The following is a 23,480-nucleotide window of genomic DNA, read 5'->3' as shown; positions in this document are numbered from 1 at the left end:
AAAAGCAAGAAAAACGTTTATTTCTGCTTCATTGACTATGCTAAAGCCTTTGACTGTGTGAATCACAACAAACTGGGAAATTTTTAAATAGATGGGAATACCAGACCACCTTACCTGCCTCCTGAGAAATCTGTGTGCAGGTCAAGAAGCAACACTTAGAACCAGACATGGAACAATGGACTGGTTCCAAATTGGGAAAGGAGTATGTCAAGGTTGCATATTGTCACCCTGCCTGTTTAACTTATGTGCAGAGTACATTATGTGAAATGTGGGGCTGGATAAAGCACAAGCTGGAATCAAGGCTGCTGGGAGAAATATCAATAACCTGCAGGTGACACCACCCTTATGGAAGAAAGTGGAGAAGTAAAGAGCCTCGTAATGAAAGTGAAAGAAGAGAGTGAAAAAGCTAGCTTAAAATGCAACATTCAAAAAACCAAGATGATGGCATCTGGTCCCATCACTTCATGGCAAATAGGTGGGGAAAAAAGGGAAACAGTGACAGACCTTATTTTCTTGGATTTCAAAATCACTGCAGACGGTGACTGTAGCCTTTAAAGACACTTGGCCCTTGGAGAAAAAGCTATGACAAACCTAGACAGCATATTAAAAAACAGAGCTATCACTTTGCTGACAAAGATCCGTCTAGTCAAAGCTATGGTTTTTCCAGTAGTCATGTATGCATGTGAGAGAGAGCATAAAGAAGGCTGAGCACCAAAGAATTGATGCTTTCGAACTGTGGAGCTGGAGGAGACATCTTGAGAGTCCCTTGGACTGCATGGAGATCAATCCTGAAGGAAATCAACCTTGAATATTCATTGGAAGGGCTGATGCTGAAGCTGACGCTCCAATACTTTGGCCACCTGATGCAAAGAACCGACTCATTGGAAAAGACCCTGATGCTGGGAAAGACTGAAGGCGGGAGGAGAAGGGGACAACAGAGGATGAGATGGTTGGATGGCATCACTGACTCAATGTTCATGAGCTTGCGCAAACTCTAGGAGATGGTGAAGGACAGGGGAGCCTGCCGTGCTGCTGTCCATGGGGTCGCAAAGAGTTTGACATGACTTAACGAGAACGGAAAAGGGCAGGGAAGCACTTGGGCTAAAGAGCTAAGGCGGGTTTTGGGAACCTCTCTCACCTATTTCTCATGCAAAGCAACATGTTGATTTCCTTCTTAATGTTGGGACAACTAAGCTCCCAAAGCCCGCGCATCCCATCCCGTAAGGCCTGCCGTCGAAGAGGCGTTGTTTTGTTTTTGTCCTTCTCTCAATTCTTTTAAGTATTTTGTGAGATTGTTTTTGGGTTCTGGGTGGGAGCTGTGTCTCAGCAACTCTTGCTAGAACCAGAAGAATGAAGGAACAGTTAGCTCCAAATTTAAAAAAAAAAAAGAAGGTGGGGGGAGCTGAAGAAACTACGCGCATAGAGTAGTAGGCATGCACCACACAAAACAAAAACCTAGCCTTGAAGCCAACTAATGTGTAAATAAATGAGATAGAGTGGGAAAGAGCCAAGGGAGGCCCAGAGTGACTGCTCTTCCTGCTTTGTTTTTGTGATTCGGTTTTCCCAGATGCCCCTGTAAGCAACATGAAGGATTTCTGGGAAGAAGAATAACTGGTATAGTTATAGAGTTGTAAGAATGTACTGTTTCAGGGAAGATGAGTGGCATTATTCTCCCTAGGTTAAATCAGAACTACTTGTGACCTTGAAAAATTTGATGTTTAAGCCAGCATTAGCAAATCAAGATGCTTTCTAGGATCCTAGTAAGTTATAAAAATTTGAGTCAACCGGCTAAGGTGTTTACACATCAAACAGGTAAACATGTGTACCTATGTCACACATGTGTCTCAGGCTCCTTCATCTGTCTCCTGTACTACGATAAAAAGAAGAGCGAGCTATTTTCCTACTATAAAAAAGTTGGTACAAACAGGATGATAGATGATACTTCTATCATCTATCCCGTGCTGCTTCTGCGCACATGCTTAGTTGTGTCCAGCTCTTGTGACCCCATGAACAGTAGCCTGCCACGCTCCTTTGTCCATGGGATGTTTCAATACTGGAGTGGGTTGCAATTTCCTCCTCCAGGGGATCTTCCCAACCCAGGGATCGAACCAGCGTCTGCCTGCATATCTTTTTGTCCTTTTGTACATGAGGTTCTCAACGGCTAGTATACTGGGGTGGCTTGCCATTCCCTCCTCCAGTGGGTCACGTTTTGTCAGAACTCTCTGCTGTTACCCGTCCATCTTGGGTGGTCCTACGTGGCATGGCTCATAGCTTCATCGAGTTACACAGGCCCCTACACCACATCGAGGCCGTGATCCGAGAAGGGGATGTGCTAACCTCGGACACTTGCACTCATCTCCCGTGCTAGTAAGATCTTGCTTAAAATGTTGCATGCTAGGTTTCAGCACTATGCAAACCAAGAACTTCCAGATGTCCAAGCTGGCTTTAGAAAAGGAAGAGGAACCAGAGGTCAAATTCCCAACATTCACTGGATCACAGAGAAAGCTAGGGAGTTTCAGAAAAGCATCTACCTCTGTTTCATTGACTACGCCTAAGCTGTTGACTATGTGGATCATAATAAACTGTGTAAAGCTCTTAGAAATGGAAATACCAGACCGCTTACCCATCTCCTAAGAAATCTGTATGTGTGCAGGTCAAGAAGCAATAGTCAGAACCCTGTATGGAACAACTGGTTGGTTTAAGGTTGAAAAAGGAGTATGACAGGGCTGTCTGCTGTCACCCTGTTTAATCTGTACGCTGAGCACATCATGAGAAATGCTGGGCTGGATGAGTTACAAGCTGGAATCAAGATAGGCGGGAGAAACATCAACAATCTCAGGTATGTGAATGATACCACTCTAATGGCAGGAAGTGAAGGGGAACTAAAGAACCTTTTGATGAGGGTGAAGGAAGAGTGTGAAAGAGCCATCTTAAAAGTAAACATTAAAAAAAACTAAGATCATGGCATCTGGCCTTGTTACTTCATGGCAAATAGAGGGGGAAATGTGTAAGTAGTGACAGATTTCTTCTTGGGCTCTAAAATCACTGGATGGTGACTGCAGCCTTGAACTCAGAAGATGATTGCTTCTTGGCAGGAAAGCTATGACAAACTTAGACAGTGTGTTGAAAAGCAGAGACATTACTCTTCTGACAAAGGTCCATTATACTCAAGGCTATGGTCTTCCCAGTGGTCATGTACGGTTGTGAGAGCTGTACCGTAAAGAAGGTAGAGCGCCGAAGATTTGATACTCTTAAACTGTGGTGCTGGAGAAGACTCCCGAGAGTCCCTTGAAGAGCAAGGAGATCAAACCAGTCAATCTTGGGAAATCAACCTGAATACTCAGGTTGAAGGACTGATACTGAAGCTGAAACTCCAGTGTTTTGGTCATCTGATGGGAACAGCTGACTCATTGGAAAAGTCTCTGATGCTGGAGAAGATTGAGGGCAGAAGGAGAAGAGGACATCAGAGGATGAGATGTCTGGATGGCATCACTGATGTGATAGACACGAACTTGGGCAAACTTCTGAAGATGAGGGACAGAGAGACCTGGTGTGCTGCAGTCCATGGTGTCAGAAAGAGTCAGACGTGACTTGGTGACTGCATAGTAACTGCCTGCATTCCTGTAGTCTGCAGCTGATTGGGGTAAAAGGAGCTTGGGCGCACTGGAGACTGACTGGGAGAGATTTTCTTCCACAGGGGCCTTCATCTAGCCGTCTGTACTTGGCATCTGCTGTGCTGCTCGCTTCAGTCCAGTCACTCAGTCGTGTCCGACTATTTGCGACCCCATGGACTGCAGCACACCAGGCTTCCTTGTCCATCACTAACTCCCGGAGCTTGCTCAAATTCATGTCCGTTACCATTACCATTAGTTGGTGATGCCATCCAACCATCTCATCCTCTGTCATTCCGTTCTCCTCCTGCTCTCAATCTTTCCCAGCGTTAGGGTCTTTTCAAATGAGTCAGCTCTTTGCATCAGGTGGCCAAAGTTTTGGAGTTTCAGCTTCAACATCAGTCCTTCCGATGAACACCTAGGACTGGTCTCCTTTAGGATGGACTGGTTGGATCTCTTTGCAGTCCAAGGGACTCTCTCAAGAGTCTTCTCCAACACCACAGTTGAAAAGCATCAATTCTTTGGCACTCAGCTTTCTTCATAATCCAACTCTCACATCCATACATGACTACTGGGAAAACCATAGCCTTGACCAGACAGATCTTTGTTGACAGAGTAATGTCTCTGCTTTTTAATACGCTGTCTAGGTTGGTCATAGGTTTTCTTCCAAGGAGCAAGCGTCTTTTAATTTCATGGTTGCAGTCACCATCTGCAGTGGGACGCAGTGAATTCCTGTGTTATAGGGCAGATTGTAATCCGGTCCTTTCATTGCTCGCGTTGTCCAGACTTGGGCACTGGGAGCGCCATCCAAGCTCTTCCTTTCAGCGTGTCCTCCTCTCTCTCTGAGGGCTTCCCCAGTGGCTCAGAGGGTAAAGCGTCTGCCTGCAGTGCAGGAGACCCGGGTTCCATCCCTGGGCTGGGAAGGTCCTCTGGAGAAGGACATGGCAACCCACTCCAGTACTCTGGCCTGGAGAATTCCTTGGATGGAGGAGCCTGGTAGGCTACAGCCCAGGGGTCGCGAAGAGTCAGACACGACGGAGCGACTTCACTTTCCTTTCACATTCCTCACTCTCTGAGTACATCCTTACTTAGGGGGCACCGTAATATGTCCATGTACATCTTGTACTTTCCCTGCCCAGCCTTCAAATTGACCATTTCTCCCAGGAGCCCTGGGTTCTTCCACTGGGGAGTATTTAGAAGTTAAGATCTGGTTGCTGGCTGTGTTCATGTTATTGCTTTTAGGTCCTCGGCTGACAAAAAGGCTGTCTAGTTTACGCTGCCCAATTAAATCCAAATTTCTGATAAACAACAAATGCTTTTATAATTTATCTGAATTCAAATAACTAATGTCTTGTATTTCATTTTGCAACACTAATCTACCTGTTCATACATATTAGGACTCATATGGGTTTAGATTTAAACCTATTATCCCTAATAAACGCCCTAGGGTTCATTTTATTCCTGTCATTTGTAACTTTCCTCTCCGAAACTTGATTCCCTTCATCCTCAGTATATATTTACTTATTTGTTCAATTGCAGAGTGCATAAGACGTTTCAGATTTGTTACGCTGTGTATCTTTGAAAAGGGTTGTCCGTTGTTGCTTCCCTTCCTCTTCATCCTGACCCTGCTAAGTGAACTTGCTGATGGCTTGAGTTCAAGTTAACTTGGGTTAGTGCCCCCTCTTCTTCCTTTCACTGTATGTTACTCAACTGAAATATGTTACTGTTTGTACTGATCTTAAGAGTTCCTTCCACCCTTACTGATTTGTGTATGACATTCACATGGCCCCCAAAATTCAGCAATGTATGGAACGGTATGTTCAGGAAAGGATCACACACCTTTTTTTTTTAATCTTTATTCCACTCATGCTTTTTCGGTAACTGCTTTCACTAGTATCTGATTTATCCTTTTTGTGTTTTTTTTAATACTATTATTTTTTAAATTGAGGTATAGTTGATATAAATGTTGTGTTGATTATTGCTGTACAACAGTGATTCAGTTATGCATATATATACATTTGTGTTTTCCTCTGTGTTCCAGTGAGCAGATACATGTATGGTTTATTTCTCCGTCTTTCTTACAGTAAAGAGTAGCACGCTGTGTAGGTAACTCCTTTGCAGTTCGCTCTTCACTCACTACTGTATCCTAGAAATTCCTCTGCATCATTTCATAGAGATTGTCGTGTGTTTTGCTGTCACAGTTGTGTGGCACTCCACCCTGTGAATGTACCATATTGCCTGTGTTTGGTCATTTGTTTCCAGCATTTTGCGATTAAGACCAATGTTGTGATGAATAACCTAGTGCTTGTGTTTCTGCACTGTTGGAGATGCATCTTCATGGTGAGTTCTTAGAAATGAAACGGATAGGACAGTGAGTAGCTGTGTATGTAGCACATTTGTTAGCAATTGTGAAATTCCCCTCTGTAAGAGTCCTACCAGTTTGCAGTCTCATCAACAGTAAATGGATTCTCTTTCCCCAGAGTCTCACAAACCAGATGTGATACTGTGCTTTTTCTGTTTTGCTAATCTAATAGATGAGAAATAGAATTTTTTAAAAATAGTATCATTATAGGGTTTTTTCCATTTTTAAATTATATAGTTTTAATTTGCATGTTTCATATCATGAAACTGTGGTATTTTTTAATTATACAATTTTTTCTTTCATAGACGAAACTGTAAAGGAAATCCAAATTGCTTGGTTGGGATTGGTGAACACATCTGGTTAGGAGAAATAGATGAAAATAGTTTTCATAACATTGATGACCCCAACTGTGAGAGGAGAAAAAAGGTAAGCCATCATTTTCTAAGAGATTTCCATATGGTATTCCTCTGTGCCTGTGGTCAGAAACTGTTACTGATGTCAGGTAACCTACGCAGCTTTAAGATCAGTAGTGGAATTTCAGACTGAATCACTTGAACTGGAACAGTTCTTAATGATGTGCTTTAAAACAGGTAGCTATGTAATACAGTAAACTTTTAAGAATATATTTAGTTCGGTGCTGATTCTGTGTTTGCTTTAATGTAGCACGTTTTACTTAGAGCTCTTTTTAGTCTCTTCAAAGGAGGTGGTAAGTCCAGAGAACAAGCTCCCATAATGTTATGATTTGGTCTCCTTGGGCTTATATTTTTACATGTTATACAGTGGATAGTTACCCTTTTTTTGGTAATATACATTAATATTAATCATAAAGCCTGGCATTTACAATATAGTCACCTGTACAGGTATTTTCTCTCTTAAAAAGAACGACTCTTTTTAAACTTTGGAATTCTCAGCCTCATCTTTGAAAAAAGTTGTGACTCCGTTCTTCTAGAGGCTTCCCAGGTGGCTCAGTGGTAAAGAATCTGCCTGCAATGCCAAGGACATGGTTTGATCATGGGTTGGGGAGATTCCCTGGAGAAAGAAGTGGCAATTCACTGCAGTATTCTTCCTGGGAAAAATCCCTTGGACAGAGGAGCCTGGCAGGCTACAATCCATGGGGTCACAAAAGAGTCAGATACAACTCAGCGGCTGAACAACAAACTTCCTCTTACCCCACCCTCCCCAGTCTCTCAGATCTGTAGGATAGAAAATAATTTATCTGAAAGTTTCACTTTGTCCTTCTATTGAATGCTGACCTCTTAGGAAAAACCTGTGTAACACATCTTCACACTGATGTTTCCTAGAGCTCACTGTTCTCTGAGTTACAGGTTTAAGTGGCTGGAGAACACTGGTGATGAGCTGTGGTGCTGTCCTGAATCTGTTCCCACTCCTGTAGTCAACCCACATGGGGCTTCCAAGACAACTATCCCTTAACCTTTCCCGAGAGAGGCTTATGGGATTAAGACAGTTTAACACATTTTAGATTAAATATTGAAAGCATTTGGCAGATTTTTTTTATTTTAGGAGAAAGTTCATTTTATAACTGTAAATTTTTCCTATCTGTAGAACTCGTTTGTGGGCCTCACTAACCTTGGAGCCACTTGTTATGTCAACACTTTTCTCCAAGTGTGGTTTCTTAACCTGGAGCTTCGGCAGGCGCTCTACTTATGTCCAAGCACCTGTAGTGACTACATGATGGGAGATGGCATCCAAGAAGAAAAAGGTGAGTGGGGATGGGTGTGGGGAGGGCTCACTCCTGAGCTTATTGCCAGCTAGGCCGCTTTGAGCCAACCATAGAGAGAAAACCTGAGCTGCCGTTTTTCACTGTAATACACTGTGATTGCAGTCCATTAAATTCTAGTGCTTGATAGAAATCAGTCAATAAAACAGACATGGTTACTCTTCTGCCTGGTTTGAGAGGCTTAATAAATACTTTAGTGTAACCACAGCCTTTTGTTTGGATTCCTAAATACGCTGACCTACAAAATACCCTCTAAAATTAAGATTAAATTAACCAATCTTGGCAAAGCAAGCCACTAATAATGTGAGTACACTCGTTGCAAATTTAGAAACCAGTTTCAAACTGTTCCTAGTGGAATTATTTTGTTTTTTTCCTGCATAATATGTGGATTGTTATTCCTAATTAATATGTCTATTTAGAGGTTTTTCTCTGAGATGATACAGTGTAAGAACTCCAAGTTGGGAACTTTTTTGACTCTGTAAATCCAGTGCTGTCGTTTATGTGATCTGATTTGGGCTCGTGGCCCTTGCCTTTGACTCTGAAAGAGAAAAAATAGGATTCCTAAGCCCCACATCTTCCTTCTTGCTGCTGTTTAGACAATGGTGCTAGTTTTGGTCCTTGTTAGTAGTAATCTTTGCTTCAAAACAGTGCTTAAAAATTCTTAAGTTTGTTTCCCTAAAGCTATAGTTCTGAATATGTAAATCTAGATTAATGGTACAGAAGATAAAGAATGAGTGTATGTAAAGGATGAGTAATGGAAAATGGATCCTTTTTAATTTTTAGCATTGTTTTTGCTGAAATATAAATTTTGCCAATAACAAGTGGACACTAAATTTCTATTTTGTAAAATAATGTACCACAGACTCCTTTGGGAATTATGGTTTTAATATGTGTCTTCGAAAGATGTGATTTTTTTTTTTTTTTTAAATTTCTAAGCACTTGTTATTGTTTAGTGCTTCAGTCGTGTCCAACTCTTTACCAACCCCATGGACTGCAGCGCACCAGGCTTCCCTGTCCTTCCACCATCTCCCAGAGTTTGCTCAAACCCGTGTCCACTGAGTCAGTGATATGCCATCTGCCCATCTCATCCGCTGTCTTCCCCTTGTCCTCCTGCCTTCAATCTTTCCCAGCATCAGGGTCTTTTCCAATGAGTTGGCTCTCCGCATCATATGGCCACAGTGTTGGATCTTCAGCATCAGTCCTTCCAATACATATTCAGAGTTGATTTCCTTTAGAACTGTCTGTTTTTTTTTTTTTTTTTAATTTCTAAACACTTAGATTTTAATGTTCCATCAAAGTCCTTAACCTTGTTCTCTGATAAGAGTGTGCATTTCTGGGTACTGTTAACAGACTCAATGCAATGTAGTGAGAAGGCTTTGGGTTGGAAATGATAGGACCTGAATTCTAGTCCCAGCCCCACTCTTGCCTTACTTTACAGATAGGAAAACCAGCAGTGGGTAAGTATTTAAGATCTCAGGTAGAATATAACCTGTAAAATAAAACATTTGGAGTTGATATAGACTTACTTGGATAGCTTTTAATATCCTGTAAAGTCTCTGCACCCCCAGGAAGTAAGATTTTTATCTTTATTTTACAAATGAAATGTTGGCTTCCTTTTCACAATGGATGAGTCACAATTAGTAGTAAGAGACCCTTCAGACCAATCAGGAGACAGAAACTACACAAAGACTTGAACAAAGAATTATTAACAGGAAATTAGAGTACTAGGGGAATTGGTTAGCAAGAATTCAAGGTGACTTGAAAAACAGAGACATAGCAGATAGGGGAGCAGCCACCAACCCTTGGGCTGAAAAAGAAGTCACAAAGAGGAGCCGTTGAGCCTGCTGACCAGGTTTGCGGTCCAGACCTCATGGAGAAAGCACTGCCCAGGCTCACTTTTGTTGTTCAGTCGCTAAGGCAACCTCAGGGACTGCAGCACACCAGACTCCTGTCCTTCACTATTTTCCAGAGTTTGCTCAAATTCATGTCCATTGAATTGATGATGCCATCCAACATCTCATCCTCTGTCGTCCCCTTCTCCTCCTGCCCTCAATCTTTCACAGGATCAGAGTCTTTTCCAATGAGTCGGCTCTTGCATCACTGGATGGCCAAAAAGAAACAGATACCTCTCTGTGTTTCCTTGCTGGAAATGGTCCTCAGGGAGTTACTGGGCCTTGGCATCACCTGCAGAGAGTGTCCAGGTCTTTCATAGGGCAGTCATTCAAGAGGAAGTACCCCACCAGAGGCATCCCACTGAAACTGCTAGAGCAGTTGCTGTTCAGTGAGTTAACAGGGAGTCTGCTGGCTGCGAGCCGGCAGCGAGCCGGCAGCGCCTGAGGAGGTGCACAGCGGAGCCCTCCAGCGCCCCCTGCTGACAAGAGTCAACCTTGCACTAGCTGGTGAGGGAGCAGAGCTCCTCTTTGTTGGTACAGAGCAGACGAAGAAGGGTAGATTTGGAGCTGAAAGGCAATTAATGGATAACAGAGCACAGAAAGGAAAACTCAGATCTTTCAGGGCTCTTGATCCATGCTTCCTATTCGCATACCTTCCCCCAACGATGACTTCCCTGGTGGCTCATGTGGTACAAGTGTCTGCCTGCAATGTGGGAGACCCGGGTTTGATCTCTGGGTCGAGAAGATCCCCTGGAGAAGGAAATGGCAACCCACTCCAGTACTGTTGACTAGAAAATCCCATGGACAGAGGAGCCTGGTAGGCTATAATCCATAGGGTCACAAAGAGTCAGACACGACTGAGCGACTTCACTTTCTTTCCTGAACTCATTAAAACGTGACCTAACTAAATTTTAGGGTTCTTACCAGTAAACTGTTCGGTTGTTCATTCAGGTTCGAATCAATGTGCTTGAAGATTGCTGTCATTTGCTCTGTGGCAAGTTCACATTAATGGGGATTATATTAAAGTATTTAGCAAATAGTAAATATGGTATACGACTCTTATTGGATTGGATGTTTTGGTGGGATTTGATACTCTAGAAACTGTAGTCACGATTGTTATTGTTGTTGTGATGTGGGTAGGCCTTGCTTTTAAGGGGTGTATATGGACAGCCAAGGTTGCCGGCATTACTTCCGAAAGATGTGATTACTAATTTCTTTGAAAGTTTTAAAAATATAATAAGGCACTAATTTAGTTTGGACATAAGGTTTTTTAATTATGTCCTCATGTAACGAGGTGTACATTTTTTTAAGGTAGCACTTTTTCAAAAACAAACATTTCTTTAATAGATTATGAGCCTCAAACGATTTGTGAGCATCTCCAGTACTTATTTGCCTTGTTACAAAACAGTAATAGGCGATACATCGATCCGTCGGGATTTGTAAAAGCCTTGGGCTTGGACACAGGGCAACAGCAGGTAAGAACCTTTCTTTTAATTATTTATCTTTTAATATAAAAAGCATTTCTTATAATCATTATAGAAAGAAATGAAGGAATTTTTAAAAAATTAATTTTCCTCTATTTTGAATTAGAGCATTTATTTACTGCTTAGCATATTACACATTTTCCTTGATTACATTTCTGAAAATTCGTATATGGGCCAAAATGGATTCAACATTGCTGCAGTCCTTTTTCAGACATTTTAAGTTCTACGCTTCTGGGATATTTTACTTACTACTGTTTGTAACAGAAATTGAAAAGCAAGATATGTGTTTTTTTTTTTTTTTTTTTAATTAACTCAAACCTGTATTGTAGGATGCCCAAGAATTTTCAAAGCTCTTTATGTCTCTTTTGGAAGATACTTTGTCTAAACAAAAGAATCCCGATGTGAGGAACATTGTCCAACAGCAGTTCTGTGGGGAATATGCTTATGTAACTGTGTAAGTGTGTTTCTACTTTTTCATGATACATTTTACTCTGAGGCGGTTGCTTATGTGTTTTCTAATTTTGAGTTCAGGTCCATGTCATGGCTTTAGTGGCTTATCATGGGACCTGAGGTATTTATAGTAGTATGTTTCTATGGGAACATGTAAACAACTGACTTGATAATTGCAATCGAACCTATCCAGGTGTTAGAAACTGTCAGGTTGAGCTCTTGCTGTTTATTTTACGGCTGTGGTGTGAGCCAATGAGAGTAAAATTGGAGCCTACTCAATACCAAAAGTAAAATAATTCTTGAATATTTTCCTAATCATAAAATGCATGACCTTATCAATCACTTTGTTTTATTTTTTGAGTATATATAGTGTAGAAAATGTCAGTGAAAGAATTAAGGTAATGTTTCTTTCTGTATCTTCAGCTTATAGTACAGTAAAACCTTACTGCTTTTCCCACTCTGATCTTAATGTTTTCACTCTGTTTTATTATAGCTGCAACCAGTGCGGCAGAGAATCTAAGCTTTTATCAAAATTTTATGAACTGGAGTTAAATATCCAAGGCCACAAACAGTTAACAGATTGTATCTCGGAATTTTTGAAGGTATTCAGATTTTGGCATATATGTCATTTCTGCTCCTTAACAGTTAAATACTGTTCTGAATGTCTTTTTGATTTAATGGATAAATTCATTATTTTAACGTTTTCTCCATATGGACTGTTTATGTAATGATTTAGAAGAAACTTTGTAAATTAAAAACTACAGAAGCACCTTAACATTACTTTTGGCTATTTCAGGTTATTTTATATGTAGAATTATGTATGTATAAAAGCTTGTGTGATTGGGGTATGGTAGAATAAGAAAGTGTAAGCTATGTTAACATAAGATTAATTTACTTTTTCACTTAATGAGAAATAGAAAATTTTTTTTTAAACATTTATTTATTTATTTGGCTCTGCCGGGTCTTAACTGCGGCATGTGGGAACTAGTTCCCTGACCAGGGATTGAACCCAGGACTCCTGAACTGAGAGCATGGAGTCTTTGCCACTGGGCCACCAGGGAAATCCCAGAAAGTGTTGAATGTAATTTTTTGCATCAAAATATAACCACTCTTCAGCCCCTCCACTCCATATTTCTCTCTCTGTATGTTTAGATTTATGTAGAGACAAGAGAAATGGTTCTCTTTTGTTCAGAGGGGAAAAGTTTGCTAATCAGAAGCCTTTGTAATCATGTAGGAACAGGCAGGTGGCATAGTAGATAAGCTTATTATATAGCTTCCTTTCTTAAAATATTTTTGTACTTTTCCTACTTTTTTTTTGGCACAACCATCAGCATGCTTGAAGTACTCATTTATTGGATTCATTCAGCTAAATACTGAGTGTTTACAGTGTTGAGGCAGTGTTTCAGCTGTTGGGAATAACCATAGTGAATGAGGCAGACAAACATTTTTGCCTTTAAGAAAGCTTATAATGTAGTGGTACGGGGAGCAACAAGGAACAATAAAATAAATAGAAGAGAAATATCTAATGTATCAACTGTAATAAGTGCAATGAAGAAAACTAAAGCAGGGCATGGAAAATGTGAAAGGGTAATAAAAAGTGGGGTAGTGAGTTATCCAAGAATTGGGGGAAAGATGAAATAACAGGTTCAGAGCATCACTACAAATCTTTGTTGTGACGAGACAAAGAACTGAGGAGCATACACTCGCCTGACAAGAGCATAAGACATGAATGTGTCTGCAGGTCTGAGGAGCAGCAAGGAGATCAGTGTGATTGAAATAAATAGACAAGGGGAAAATAATGGAGGATATCATAGTAGAGATAACTAAGGACCACATCAGAGAGAGCCTGGTAGAGCTTTGTCAGAAGTCTGAGTGAAATACAGTGCCCCCAAGGGCTGTAAGCAGTGTAATCTGTTTCAACAGGAAAGCTTTGAGGACTGTCTTGAGAAAAGGCTAACAGTGAGGCAAGGGCAGACAGAAGGAGTTGATGGTGACTTGGACCAAGGGTTAACTGAAGAGATGATAAGAAGGGTTTGGATTTTTCAAAGTAGAGCTGAAGAAATTTGCAGACTGGATATGGAGGAAAGAGGAGTCAAGGATTACTCAGGTTTTGTCCTCAACAGCTAGAAGAATGGAGTTGTCAGGACTGGGATGTGAAGGAGTATGGGAGGGGCAAGTTTGGGAGAGGAAGCAGGCGTCTGCGCTGGGGCGTGTTAGATTTGATAGGGTTCAGGGTCAAAACGCCAGGGCCTAGTAAAATCACCAGGGGCATGAGAGATGGAGACCAAGACTGAACCCTGGGACAGTTAAGCATTAAGAGATGGGGACAGGGGCGCAGCTAGTCAGAAACACTGTGGGGGATGCGAGTGAAGAAAACAGGTGCTGTCGTCCTGGAGCAAACGAATCAAGTGGTAGTACTAGTGTTGTATTACTGTATTGAAATGTAATCGGTAAGAAAAAGCTAATATAGAAACATGAAACGTTTAAAAAGAAACCACCATTCGCTCTAACACTGAGTTTTTCTGCACTCTTAGTTTTGTGTCATGAATGCGGTTTAGTAATTTTAACTGTGTGTGCATGTGAAATTTGTATATACAATTTCATATTTGGTGCCTGTAGGTATTTTCCACCCATTTTCACTGTTTTAAAATTAATTTTGGTGCATTAAAGTACATATGAGTTCTTTTTTAAACCTGTTTCCTTCAATTCCCAGAGATGGGATTATCAGGAAAAAAAGACCTAAAACCCAAGCATTTTTGAAATCATGCATTTCAGAAAGAAACATCAGTTTCATAGTAAACAAGTTAATAATGTCACTGCTAATCTAACTTAACCTTATGTGTCCTTCATTATTTATAATAACTTGATCTTTAACAGCTTGAGTAAAAACTGTTAGCTAAAGTGAAATTATAATTTGCATCAGAATTTTGATCATTAAAAAAAATTTTTTTTTTTTTTTTTAAACTAATGTGCCTTATTCCTGTTCAGGAAGAAAAATTAGAAGGAGACAATCGATACTTTTGTGAAAACTGTCAAAGCAAACAGAATGCAACAAGGAAGATCCGACTCCTTAGTCTTCCTTGCACTCTGAACTTGCAGCTGATGCGTTTTGTCTTTGACAGGTAAATGTGTGTGAGTCGCAGTGTTTGGCTGGTCACTGTGGACCAATATGTACAGATTTTACCATAGACAGATATAGTAAAATGCTTTTAATTTGAAACTTTAGATTTTGGGGTGAAAGTTATAGATGGAGCCTGTCATAATTAAGAACTAGAGAAGTAGAGAATCCTTATTTTTCTGTAAAATTATTTAAAACTGCAAAGGAAAAGCAGACATTTAGGTATCAATTACCTTAATATTTTATATTATTTTATAAGAAGTTGAGTAAATTTTCTACTCACAGCAGTGCAACCCCCATTTTATAGAAATAGATCTTCTATAATTAAAATCAGGCAAGTTTTTTAAACATGTGCATTTCTTCTGTATAGCTAGAATATGTGTTTTCTTTTGTTTCATTTTAAAATGTCTGGAAATGTGCTATTTGGAATTAGCTCTTTAAATTCATACTTTTTAGCTTGTTGATTGTTTATTGTCCAATTCAATGACATATTTTGAGCAAGATTGCAAAAAGAAATCTACCTAGCTACTCCCCAGTTTATTTTATTTAAAGAAGCCAGTAGAATTTACACATTGTTTTATGGTTGTTTTAAATATAATTATAATTAGCTTTCTTCTTGGTTAGGCAAACTGGACATAAGAAAAAGCTGAATACCTACATTGGCTTCTCAGAAATTTTGGATATGGAGCCGTATGTGGAACACAAAGGTAATATTTTTACCAAGCAGTGATAATTATAATGCTCAGACACTGTAACTTGTGATCCACTTGTGTTGAGTACAGAATAGGAGTTTACCACTAAATTTTATTTGCCAGTCTCTGAGAACAAAGGCATCTTAGGTGAGTTGAGAGGTTATTTTTATTTTCTATGAGTGAGTACATAACATAACAAAGATTGATGGTCCATCAATATCTATATAATTAAGGATATAAAAGAATAAAGAATAAACTACTTTGCTATTCCTGAACTCACTCTTGTTGCTTTAGCAACACTTCAGTTCGTTTCAGTTCAGTTCACTCAGTCATGTCTGTCTCTTTGTAACCCCATGGACTGCAGCACGCCAGGCCTCCTTGTCCATCACCAACTCCCGGAGTTTACTCAAACTCATGTCCATTGAGTCGGTGGTGCCATCCAACTATCTCATCCTCTGTTGTCCCCTTCTTCTCCCGCCTTCAATCTTTCACAGCATCAGGGTCTTTTCCAGTGAGTCAGTTCTTCTTATCAGGTGGCCAAAGTATTGGAGCTTCAGCTTCAGCGTTAGTCCTTCCAATGAATATTCAGGACTGATCTCCTTCAGGATGGACTGGTTGGATCTCCTTGCAGTCCAAGGGATTCTCAAGAGTCTTCTCTAACACCACAGTTCAAAAGCATCAATTCTTCTGCACTCAGCTTTCTTTATAGTCCAACTCTCACATCCATACATGACCACTGGAGAAACCATAGTCTTGACTAGAGGGACCTTTGTTGGCAAAGTAAGGCTTTGCTAGCCTCACTACTATATCTGTAATTCCTCATAAAATTAAGGGTCTCCACATTGCCTCCATTCATGGGTTTTTTAATTTTTTTTTCATTTATTTTTATTAGTTGGAGGCTAATTACTTTACAATATTGTAGTGGTTTTTGTCATACATTGGCATGAATTAGCCATGGATTTACATGTATTCCCCATCCCGATCCCCCCTCCCCCATTCATAGTTTTAAAAAATATTTTATCAGAAATATTAGATGGCCTAGTTGCAGTATTTATGCTGTAACTTTATTACTTTCTTCTTTGGTAGTCCTTATCTTACTAAACAGGATGATTCTTGTTAGAGAAAAGAAACATCTTGTCCTTTGTTTCTCTCCTGCCCTTACTGGATGGACCATTTTACTTCTCTTTTAAGGTTGATGTTAATGTTTGTGAAATTTTTAATACAGAAATTACATCATAACCTCTGTCTCCATAAAAAGGTTCTGGTGGCAAGCCATAATCTAAAACCTTCAAAAGAAATGATTGGGAAGGTGGGGAAGTGATATTTAAGCCTTAAAATGCATGATACTCTCTAGTCAGTGTACTGGAGTTTAAAATTTATACCTGTGAGGTTTCCCTGGTGGTCCGGTGGTTAAGAATCCGCCTTGCCATACAAGGGACATCAGTTCGATCGCTAGTCTGGGAAGATCCCGCATGCTGTGGAGCAGCTAAGCCCATATGCCACAACCACTGAAGCTTGTGCGCCCAGAGCTCACACTCCACAGCAAGAGAGCCACTGCCGTGAGAAGCTGGCACGCCAAGAGTAGCCCCCACTCGCCACAGCTAGAGAAAGTGCGAGTGCAGTGACGGAGACCCAGCACCACGCCCCCCACCACATCCACGGCTGTGGAGGAGGACAGCTGCTCACACGGCGCTCTGTTGCTGTGCCGTTTGGCTGGCTGAGCAAACTTAGCAGGAGCTCCCTGTCTGCAGTCTGCGTCCTGCCTCCTTTACATAGTCAGGTATTTGAAGTTAGAGAAGCCTGGTTACTTACTGATTTCTTGGGGGTTAGGAATGTAGTAAATGTACAAATTATTCCTTTCTTTTTTTTTCCTTGCCGCTTGCAGGACCCTAGTTCCCTCACAGTGGATTCAGGAATTGAACTCTGGGCCACGCTCCAAATCCTAACCAGTGGGCTGCCAGGGAATTCCCAAATTATTCCTTTCCTTGACTCCAGTGTATGATTTCTAATAGTTCTTATCATGATTCAATTTATTATACATTTGTCGAATTCATACTGTTAAGAATAACGCTTCCACTTCCATATTCTTTTTATTTTTCCTGTATTCTTATGCCTATGTGTCTGGACATGTATATCCACACAAAACAGAAAAGATAGATCTAAAAAGGTGACCTGTTTTTAAAAGGAGAATTTATTTGTTTCTTTAAATAGTGAACCCGCAGATACACAGATGTGTAGACTGAGGGATTCTCATATGTTGAATATTTACCAGCTTACTGTCTTAACTCCTGCCATATTACTTGGGGATTTTAATATCCCTGTAGACAACATGAAGTCTGAATAAAGTTCATTGACTTTTGGAAGAAACCACATAAATGTAGTTGTTAAAATACTAAGACAGATTTGTAATACAGTAACAGAAGTGAAGTCAAAGTCACTCAGTCGTGTCTGACTCTTTGCGACCCATGGACTGTATAGTCTGTGGAACTCTCCAGGCCACAATATTGGAGTGGGTAGCCTTTCCCTTTTTCAGGGGATGTTCCCAACCCAGGGATCAAACCCAGCTCTCCCACAATGCAGGCAGATTCTCTACCGGCTGAGCCACAAGGGAAGCCCAAGAAGACTGGAGTGATAGGCTAGCCCTTCTGCAGCACATCTTCCTGACCCAGGAATCGAACCGGGGTCTCCTGCAATGCAGGCGGATTCTTTACTAGCTGAGCTACCAGAGAAGCCCTTTAAATCGAAATAGGTATACCAGACAGACATCTGTTCCTCTTCTGTTCTCATACCGTACAAAAAAACTCAAAAGAAATCAATGATCTTTTAAATTGTTTGCCTGAAAAGCCCACAGCTTAAGGATTTTCATAAAGTTGGAATTGTAATTCTGTACTCTCTTTTTTTTTTTAATGAATTGATAACTATAAAATCAGGTTATCTGCAACAGTGATAACATCATAATAAAAACTGGTATCTATTGGTAATAGTCATAGTTACTGCTAATACTTCTGTGCTTTATTGTCTTCAATAATAATAATTTGAGGAATTATTTAATGATTTGATATGTAATAATTTGAGGAATACTGCTGAGTGCCGCTGTTGTAGACAGTCTTCACCTGACCTGATAACTACTTCTCTCCTTCAATGATTTTCTCTTCCACCTTCCCTCAGCTCTTCTGAAGGCCATGACCTACCTTGTCTTTCTATAGTTTAAATATCGTATATCTTGTTCCACTCTATTTTCCTCCTCTTTTAAGAATGATAAAATAGAAGACATCCATAAAAATTAAATACAAAAATAAACGGTTCAGAGAATTATCATGAAGTGAATATCTTCCTGAGTACCACCCACTCCAAAGCTTCCTGTGTGATCCGCCTGGTTGCAGTCTCCTTCCTCCTGAAATAGCCTGAGTTATCTGGCAATCACTACTTTTTTTATGTTTTTGCTTTAGCGTTTTACTATATAAACTTGTACCCCTAAATATTATAGTGTAGTTTGCCCTTCTGCCTCCTGGGATACTGCCAGGTGAAGCCTAACCCATTATTAAATCTCACTGTCCCTCCTCTGCTTGTTCATCTGGGCCATTGGTGGCTGGAGAAAAAATCATTGATATGTCTGTCTGTATTTTGAAGAATTTCAAATTTATATGAACAAGATCTAATTTAACAATTTTGATCTTTTTTTTTTTCAATTTTGATCTTTTAACTGGATCAGTTCATCTATTTACACTCTTGTTAATTTACACTCTTAGTTCCTCTAGTTAAAATTTGCATCACTTTTATTAAGGTTTCCTGTCACTTGCCTATATTTTCATGTTTCCCATTTCTCTAAACATACAAGCCTAATTTTATAATCCATGACTGACATTGTTGGAATATTATGTAAGTTTCTTTTTGCTGTCCCATTTAGTTATTTTAATGTTACCAGGTCTTCTGTACCTAGTTATCTCTGGAATTTTTTTATGTTATTTTTATTTTTTACTTTTTATTGCACTGTGTGACATGTGGGATCTTTGAATCCGAGCTCCCCTGCACTGGAAGCACAGAGTCTTAACCATTGGACCAACAGGGAAGTCCCTGGAAAATTTTTTGTGGAGATTCACTTGGGGCTGAGATGAAGCCACCTCCTCGAGAGACGTTAGGTTTCTTTCTGCCAGGCTCCTTGGGGTCCCTACGAGTGCGGTATCATCGCAGGTTAAGTATCAGTGCTTAAGGTTGCCTTGCTCACACATGCTATGAGAACTGCCCCATTTTTACTTGTTTATTTTCAGTGAAGACATCACAGCCAGTTCCGTGGGTTATTTCAGTACTTTGGGGGGTCGCACTGGGTCTTTTGTGGTGCATGGGCTCTGTAGTTGTGGCGCAGGTGGGCTCAGCTGCCCCATGGCTTGTGGGACCTTCGTCCCCTGACCAGCGATCAAAACCTCACCTTCGGCAGTGAAAGCGCAGAGTCCTAACCACTGGACCGCCAGGGGATTCCCTTACCTACACCTGTTTTGGAAGCAGTTTCCCTTAATGACTTATATCTGATTTTTTTAAGAAAACATTTCTTTTTTTCTAGAAATAATAGCTTTTCGATTTTGCATTCAAATCTTATTAGTTTGTGTGTAGTTAATTTTTGTAAGAACTTAGAAAATATGAACAACTAATTCTTGTTAAGCATATGGCTCAGTCTGTTAGTGCAACCCTTGAGTGCCCAGAATGTGTAATAGCTTTGCTTCTGCAGAGGGAATAGAGAGTTGACACAGAGAGGTGATAGAAACAATGACTGCCATGTTGTTTTATGAGACTACATTTTAAAATCTAAGATGACATGTTTTGGATTCTACTGGATGCATAAAGAACTGTAAGTGTTACAGTGCAGGCTCAGGAAACAAGAAGAAATAATGTCATTTAAAAGTTCTTTCACTTTTTTCCCCTTCTCCTTTCCTAGGTGGGTCCTATGTGTATGAACTCAGCGCGGTCCTCATACACAGAGGAGTGAGTGCTTATTCTGGCCACTACATTGCCCACGTGAAAGATCCACAGTCTGGCGAATGGTATAAGTTTAATGACGAAGACATAGAAAAGATGGAGGGGAAGAAATTGCAACTAGGGATTGAGGAAGATCTAGGTAAAACCTTTAAGTTGTGAGTGCCCTTTTAAAATATAATTTTATTTTATTTTTTTTAAGAAAAATGTCTGTGAGAAATTATTTATGGTCCAAGATTGTTATGGACTATCAAGGCTATTTGCATTTCTTGAACACATGAAATCTCTGAACTTTTATAGCAATGTTTGAATTTTATCAAAAAGTGATTTTGGACCCTTTTGTAGTTCATGAGCATGATGATTGGGTGTTCACGCTATCGCATGTTGCGAGCCTCCCGAGAGCCTCCCTCGAGACCCTGTTACGACACTGGCACATTACCCGTCAGACGTGACAGAAATAAGTGATTTTGCTCCAGAGATGGTTCCGTAATGTCCTGTTTTTAGCACAGTGTGAAGTCGTATGTTTCATTTTCAGTTAACAGGTTAACTGTGGGCAGCTAGGAAAGAGGGTGGTAAGTATTAAGATAAAAACTATGAGTAGCAGATTTAATAGAGTAGGATCAGGACTGTATATTTCTCTGGGTCAGGACATATATTTCTGAGAAGTATAGTAGAGGAGCTTTCTTCTCTGAACAGCGTCTCCCCCTCCCTGCTGAGCGTCTTGCCCCAGCCCTGGAGTGTGGAGCCACGCCTCTGAGGGGAGCAAGCTGCTTACTGCTCCGTGGTAATGAGGTGTGCCATAAAGTGCGCTCCCTGCGATAGTTTCTGGTATACCCTTCTCATCACCTTGATTTTCGTGGCTAAATACCCGTTTGTTGTCTAACGGAGCAGACAGTTCTTCTGGTAGGAGCCATCTTGGCTGAAGTTTTCATCACTTCTGTTTGTCACTGGGACTATGGGTTGCAAATAGGGAAAAGGAATGGGAATCGGTGGCTGTCTTCCGCCACTGCCCTTTCTTAAGGATCGGTACCGCTTGCCCAGGCGGAGGGCCATGACATTGGCTGATTTCAAGGAAGGCATAGGGGATCTCGCTGCAGACAGTCGTGTAGTGGCTATATTGTAATTTGAAGGAATATTTTCTCTCTTTTTTTTTATGTACACCATTTTTTTTCATCAGTTGTACCTCCCTAGAGCTTGAAAAGTGGAAGTGGGAGGTGTGTTGGACTTACCAGTTGTGAATAGTGCGCCACCTAGGTGTGATGCTACAAGTGTTTTCTGATTTTAAGTCACATTTTAGATATATAGCAATGTTGCTCCCACTTGACCTAAGTAATACTCAGGCTCTTAATTAACATTTGCTTATGTTTTTTCTTATTGTGATATTCTTAATAGGAACAAAATTGACATTTAGCTTTAAATTGTGAATAATTAAACTTTAGTTTTATTTAACTGTTCTTTACCTGAGTTTTTTTATCTGTTTCATTTTTAGTAAGAAAATCGTAGTGTTAAAAGCATTGTTAAGGCTCTCCATATAGATAGTCTTAGAACATTTCAAGAGGAAGAGACTCTACAGGGATCCCATTCCAGTATTTTAATGCCTCATTATATGCAGCTTAGATTGCTAGTTTTATGTTTTATCAAAAATAGAAAATCATTATTAAATTCCATTAGTCATTTATTATTGTGAACATTTATGAATCATTTATATCACATCTTATACATACAAATTAATGAACATCTTAAATCTTAATAGTTTTTAGTTAGAAATGACCAACAGCTTTTCCTTTTACATGCTGAGATTTTTAGTTCCTACTACTGTACTCTTCAAGCTTTTTTGCTCCTGTATTCTCTGAGAAATATTGAACAACTTTCGTATTTCACTGCACACTTTAAAATCCAGCATTTTTCATTGTAAATTTAAGAAGCTCCCAGTAATGTAACTTCTGACAAATTATAAATATTGAAACAAACTGCAGCATTATTACTCTTGTATCCAAATGAAATTATATAACATAGAGATTCCATACAGCCGCATCATTCTTTTCAAAGTTACATAAACTGATATTTTTTGAATGACAGTATTTCTTTTAATATTTCCTTTTTGTCGTGTACTAGTGTTTCCATCCCCCTGACCCTAGAGAATTTTGTTCTGACGGAATATAAGTTTTCTGTAACTGTAAAGCTCCAAATAGTTAGAAAGTGCTTCTGAGGTTTTTTTTTCGTTCATTTGTTTTTTGTTTTAAATAGATATCCCTATATATTTGATAAAACCAATACAGGTTTTAAAGGAATTGAAATTTAAAAGAATTGAACACAGCAAAATTTTACTGTGAATAAATCTTTTGATGAGATAAGACTTGTCACAGGATAGGAGGTTATATCTTTCTTTTGTAAAGTAGGAGACAGATGACTGAAAGGAGAAGTGGAAACCATCAGTGGAACCTCAGCACTTTTAGAAAAGTACATTGGCAGTTGAGGATCTGGTACTTGATTTCCTCAGAACTGTCCATGCCCTCCTACCCATTAGAAAGTTATCCTGGGATAATCAAACTCAGTTTGAAGGTCGCTTCATGTGATATACATGCCATGTAAAACACTAACATTTCCTACTTCTGAATTCATAGACATTAGTGGCTCATCTTAGCATTTCATTTCATTTTGGGTCGGGGGGAAACATTTCATTTTATTTCTTTGTGCAATTAAGCCTAGATTTGTTTTTGTAATTTAAGACTGACAGGAAAATAAAATCTATATATTTGGTTCAGGTTAGTCATTGTGAAAAATAGCATCTTCTTTGCAGCTTTTAAAAATGGAATATGGCAGACATTAAGGGTTAATAAACATTCAAAAATTTATCCAGCCTGCAAAATTTGCATTGCCTTTCAATGTATCTCTAGTTTGTATTTTAGTAATTGTTATCTGTGATCACCACCACCCCCCCACTGCTTTCCCTCCCCTAGAAAAGAATGAACAAATTATAGGAATTCTAGTTTAATCATCTTTTGATTTCTCTTACCTCAGCAGAACCTTCCAAGTCCCAGACACGTAAACCTAAGTGTGGCAAAGGAACTCACTGCTCTCGAAACGCATACATGTTGGTTTATAGACTACAAACTCAAGAAAGACCCAGCACGACTATTCAGGTACCAGGTACGCAATCTTCCA

General features: G+C 39.8%; 1 protein-coding gene and 1 pseudogene across 3 annotated transcripts in view; both read left to right on the top strand.

The window, feature by feature from the left end:
* USP48 (ubiquitin specific peptidase 48) overlaps nt 1-23,480 on the top strand; it is a 73,021-nt gene that overhangs the window by 15,776 nt on the left and 33,765 nt on the right. For 2 of the 3 annotated variants that reach the window (XM_020874511.2, XM_020874509.2), the window contains exons 2-10: nt 6,279-6,399; nt 7,537-7,693; nt 10,951-11,078; nt 11,417-11,541; nt 12,031-12,139; nt 14,526-14,659; nt 15,280-15,362; nt 20,278-20,457; nt 23,337-23,465. In XM_020874511.2, coding sequence (XP_020730170.1) covers nt 6,279-6,399; nt 7,537-7,693; nt 10,951-11,078; nt 11,417-11,541; nt 12,031-12,139; nt 14,526-14,659; nt 15,280-15,362; nt 20,278-20,457; nt 23,337-23,465 — 1,166 coding nt within the window. The remainder of the gene's footprint in view (nt 1-6,278; nt 6,400-7,536; nt 7,694-10,950; nt 11,079-11,416; nt 11,542-12,030; nt 12,140-14,525; nt 14,660-15,279; nt 15,363-20,277; nt 20,458-23,336; nt 23,466-23,480) is intronic. The other variant, XM_020874510.2, reaches the window with a different exon arrangement.
* On the top strand, nt 20,649-20,764 carry LOC139032274 (small nucleolar RNA U13; annotated as a pseudogene).

This window comes from Odocoileus virginianus, chromosome 30 (genome assembly GCF_023699985.2).
Source record: "Odocoileus virginianus isolate 20LAN1187 ecotype Illinois chromosome 30, Ovbor_1.2, whole genome shotgun sequence".
Classification (NCBI taxonomy): Eukaryota; Metazoa; Chordata; class Mammalia; order Artiodactyla; family Cervidae; genus Odocoileus; species Odocoileus virginianus.
The sequence above is the reverse complement of the archived record's forward strand: the minus strand, read 5'-3'. Positions and strand labels throughout refer to the sequence as shown.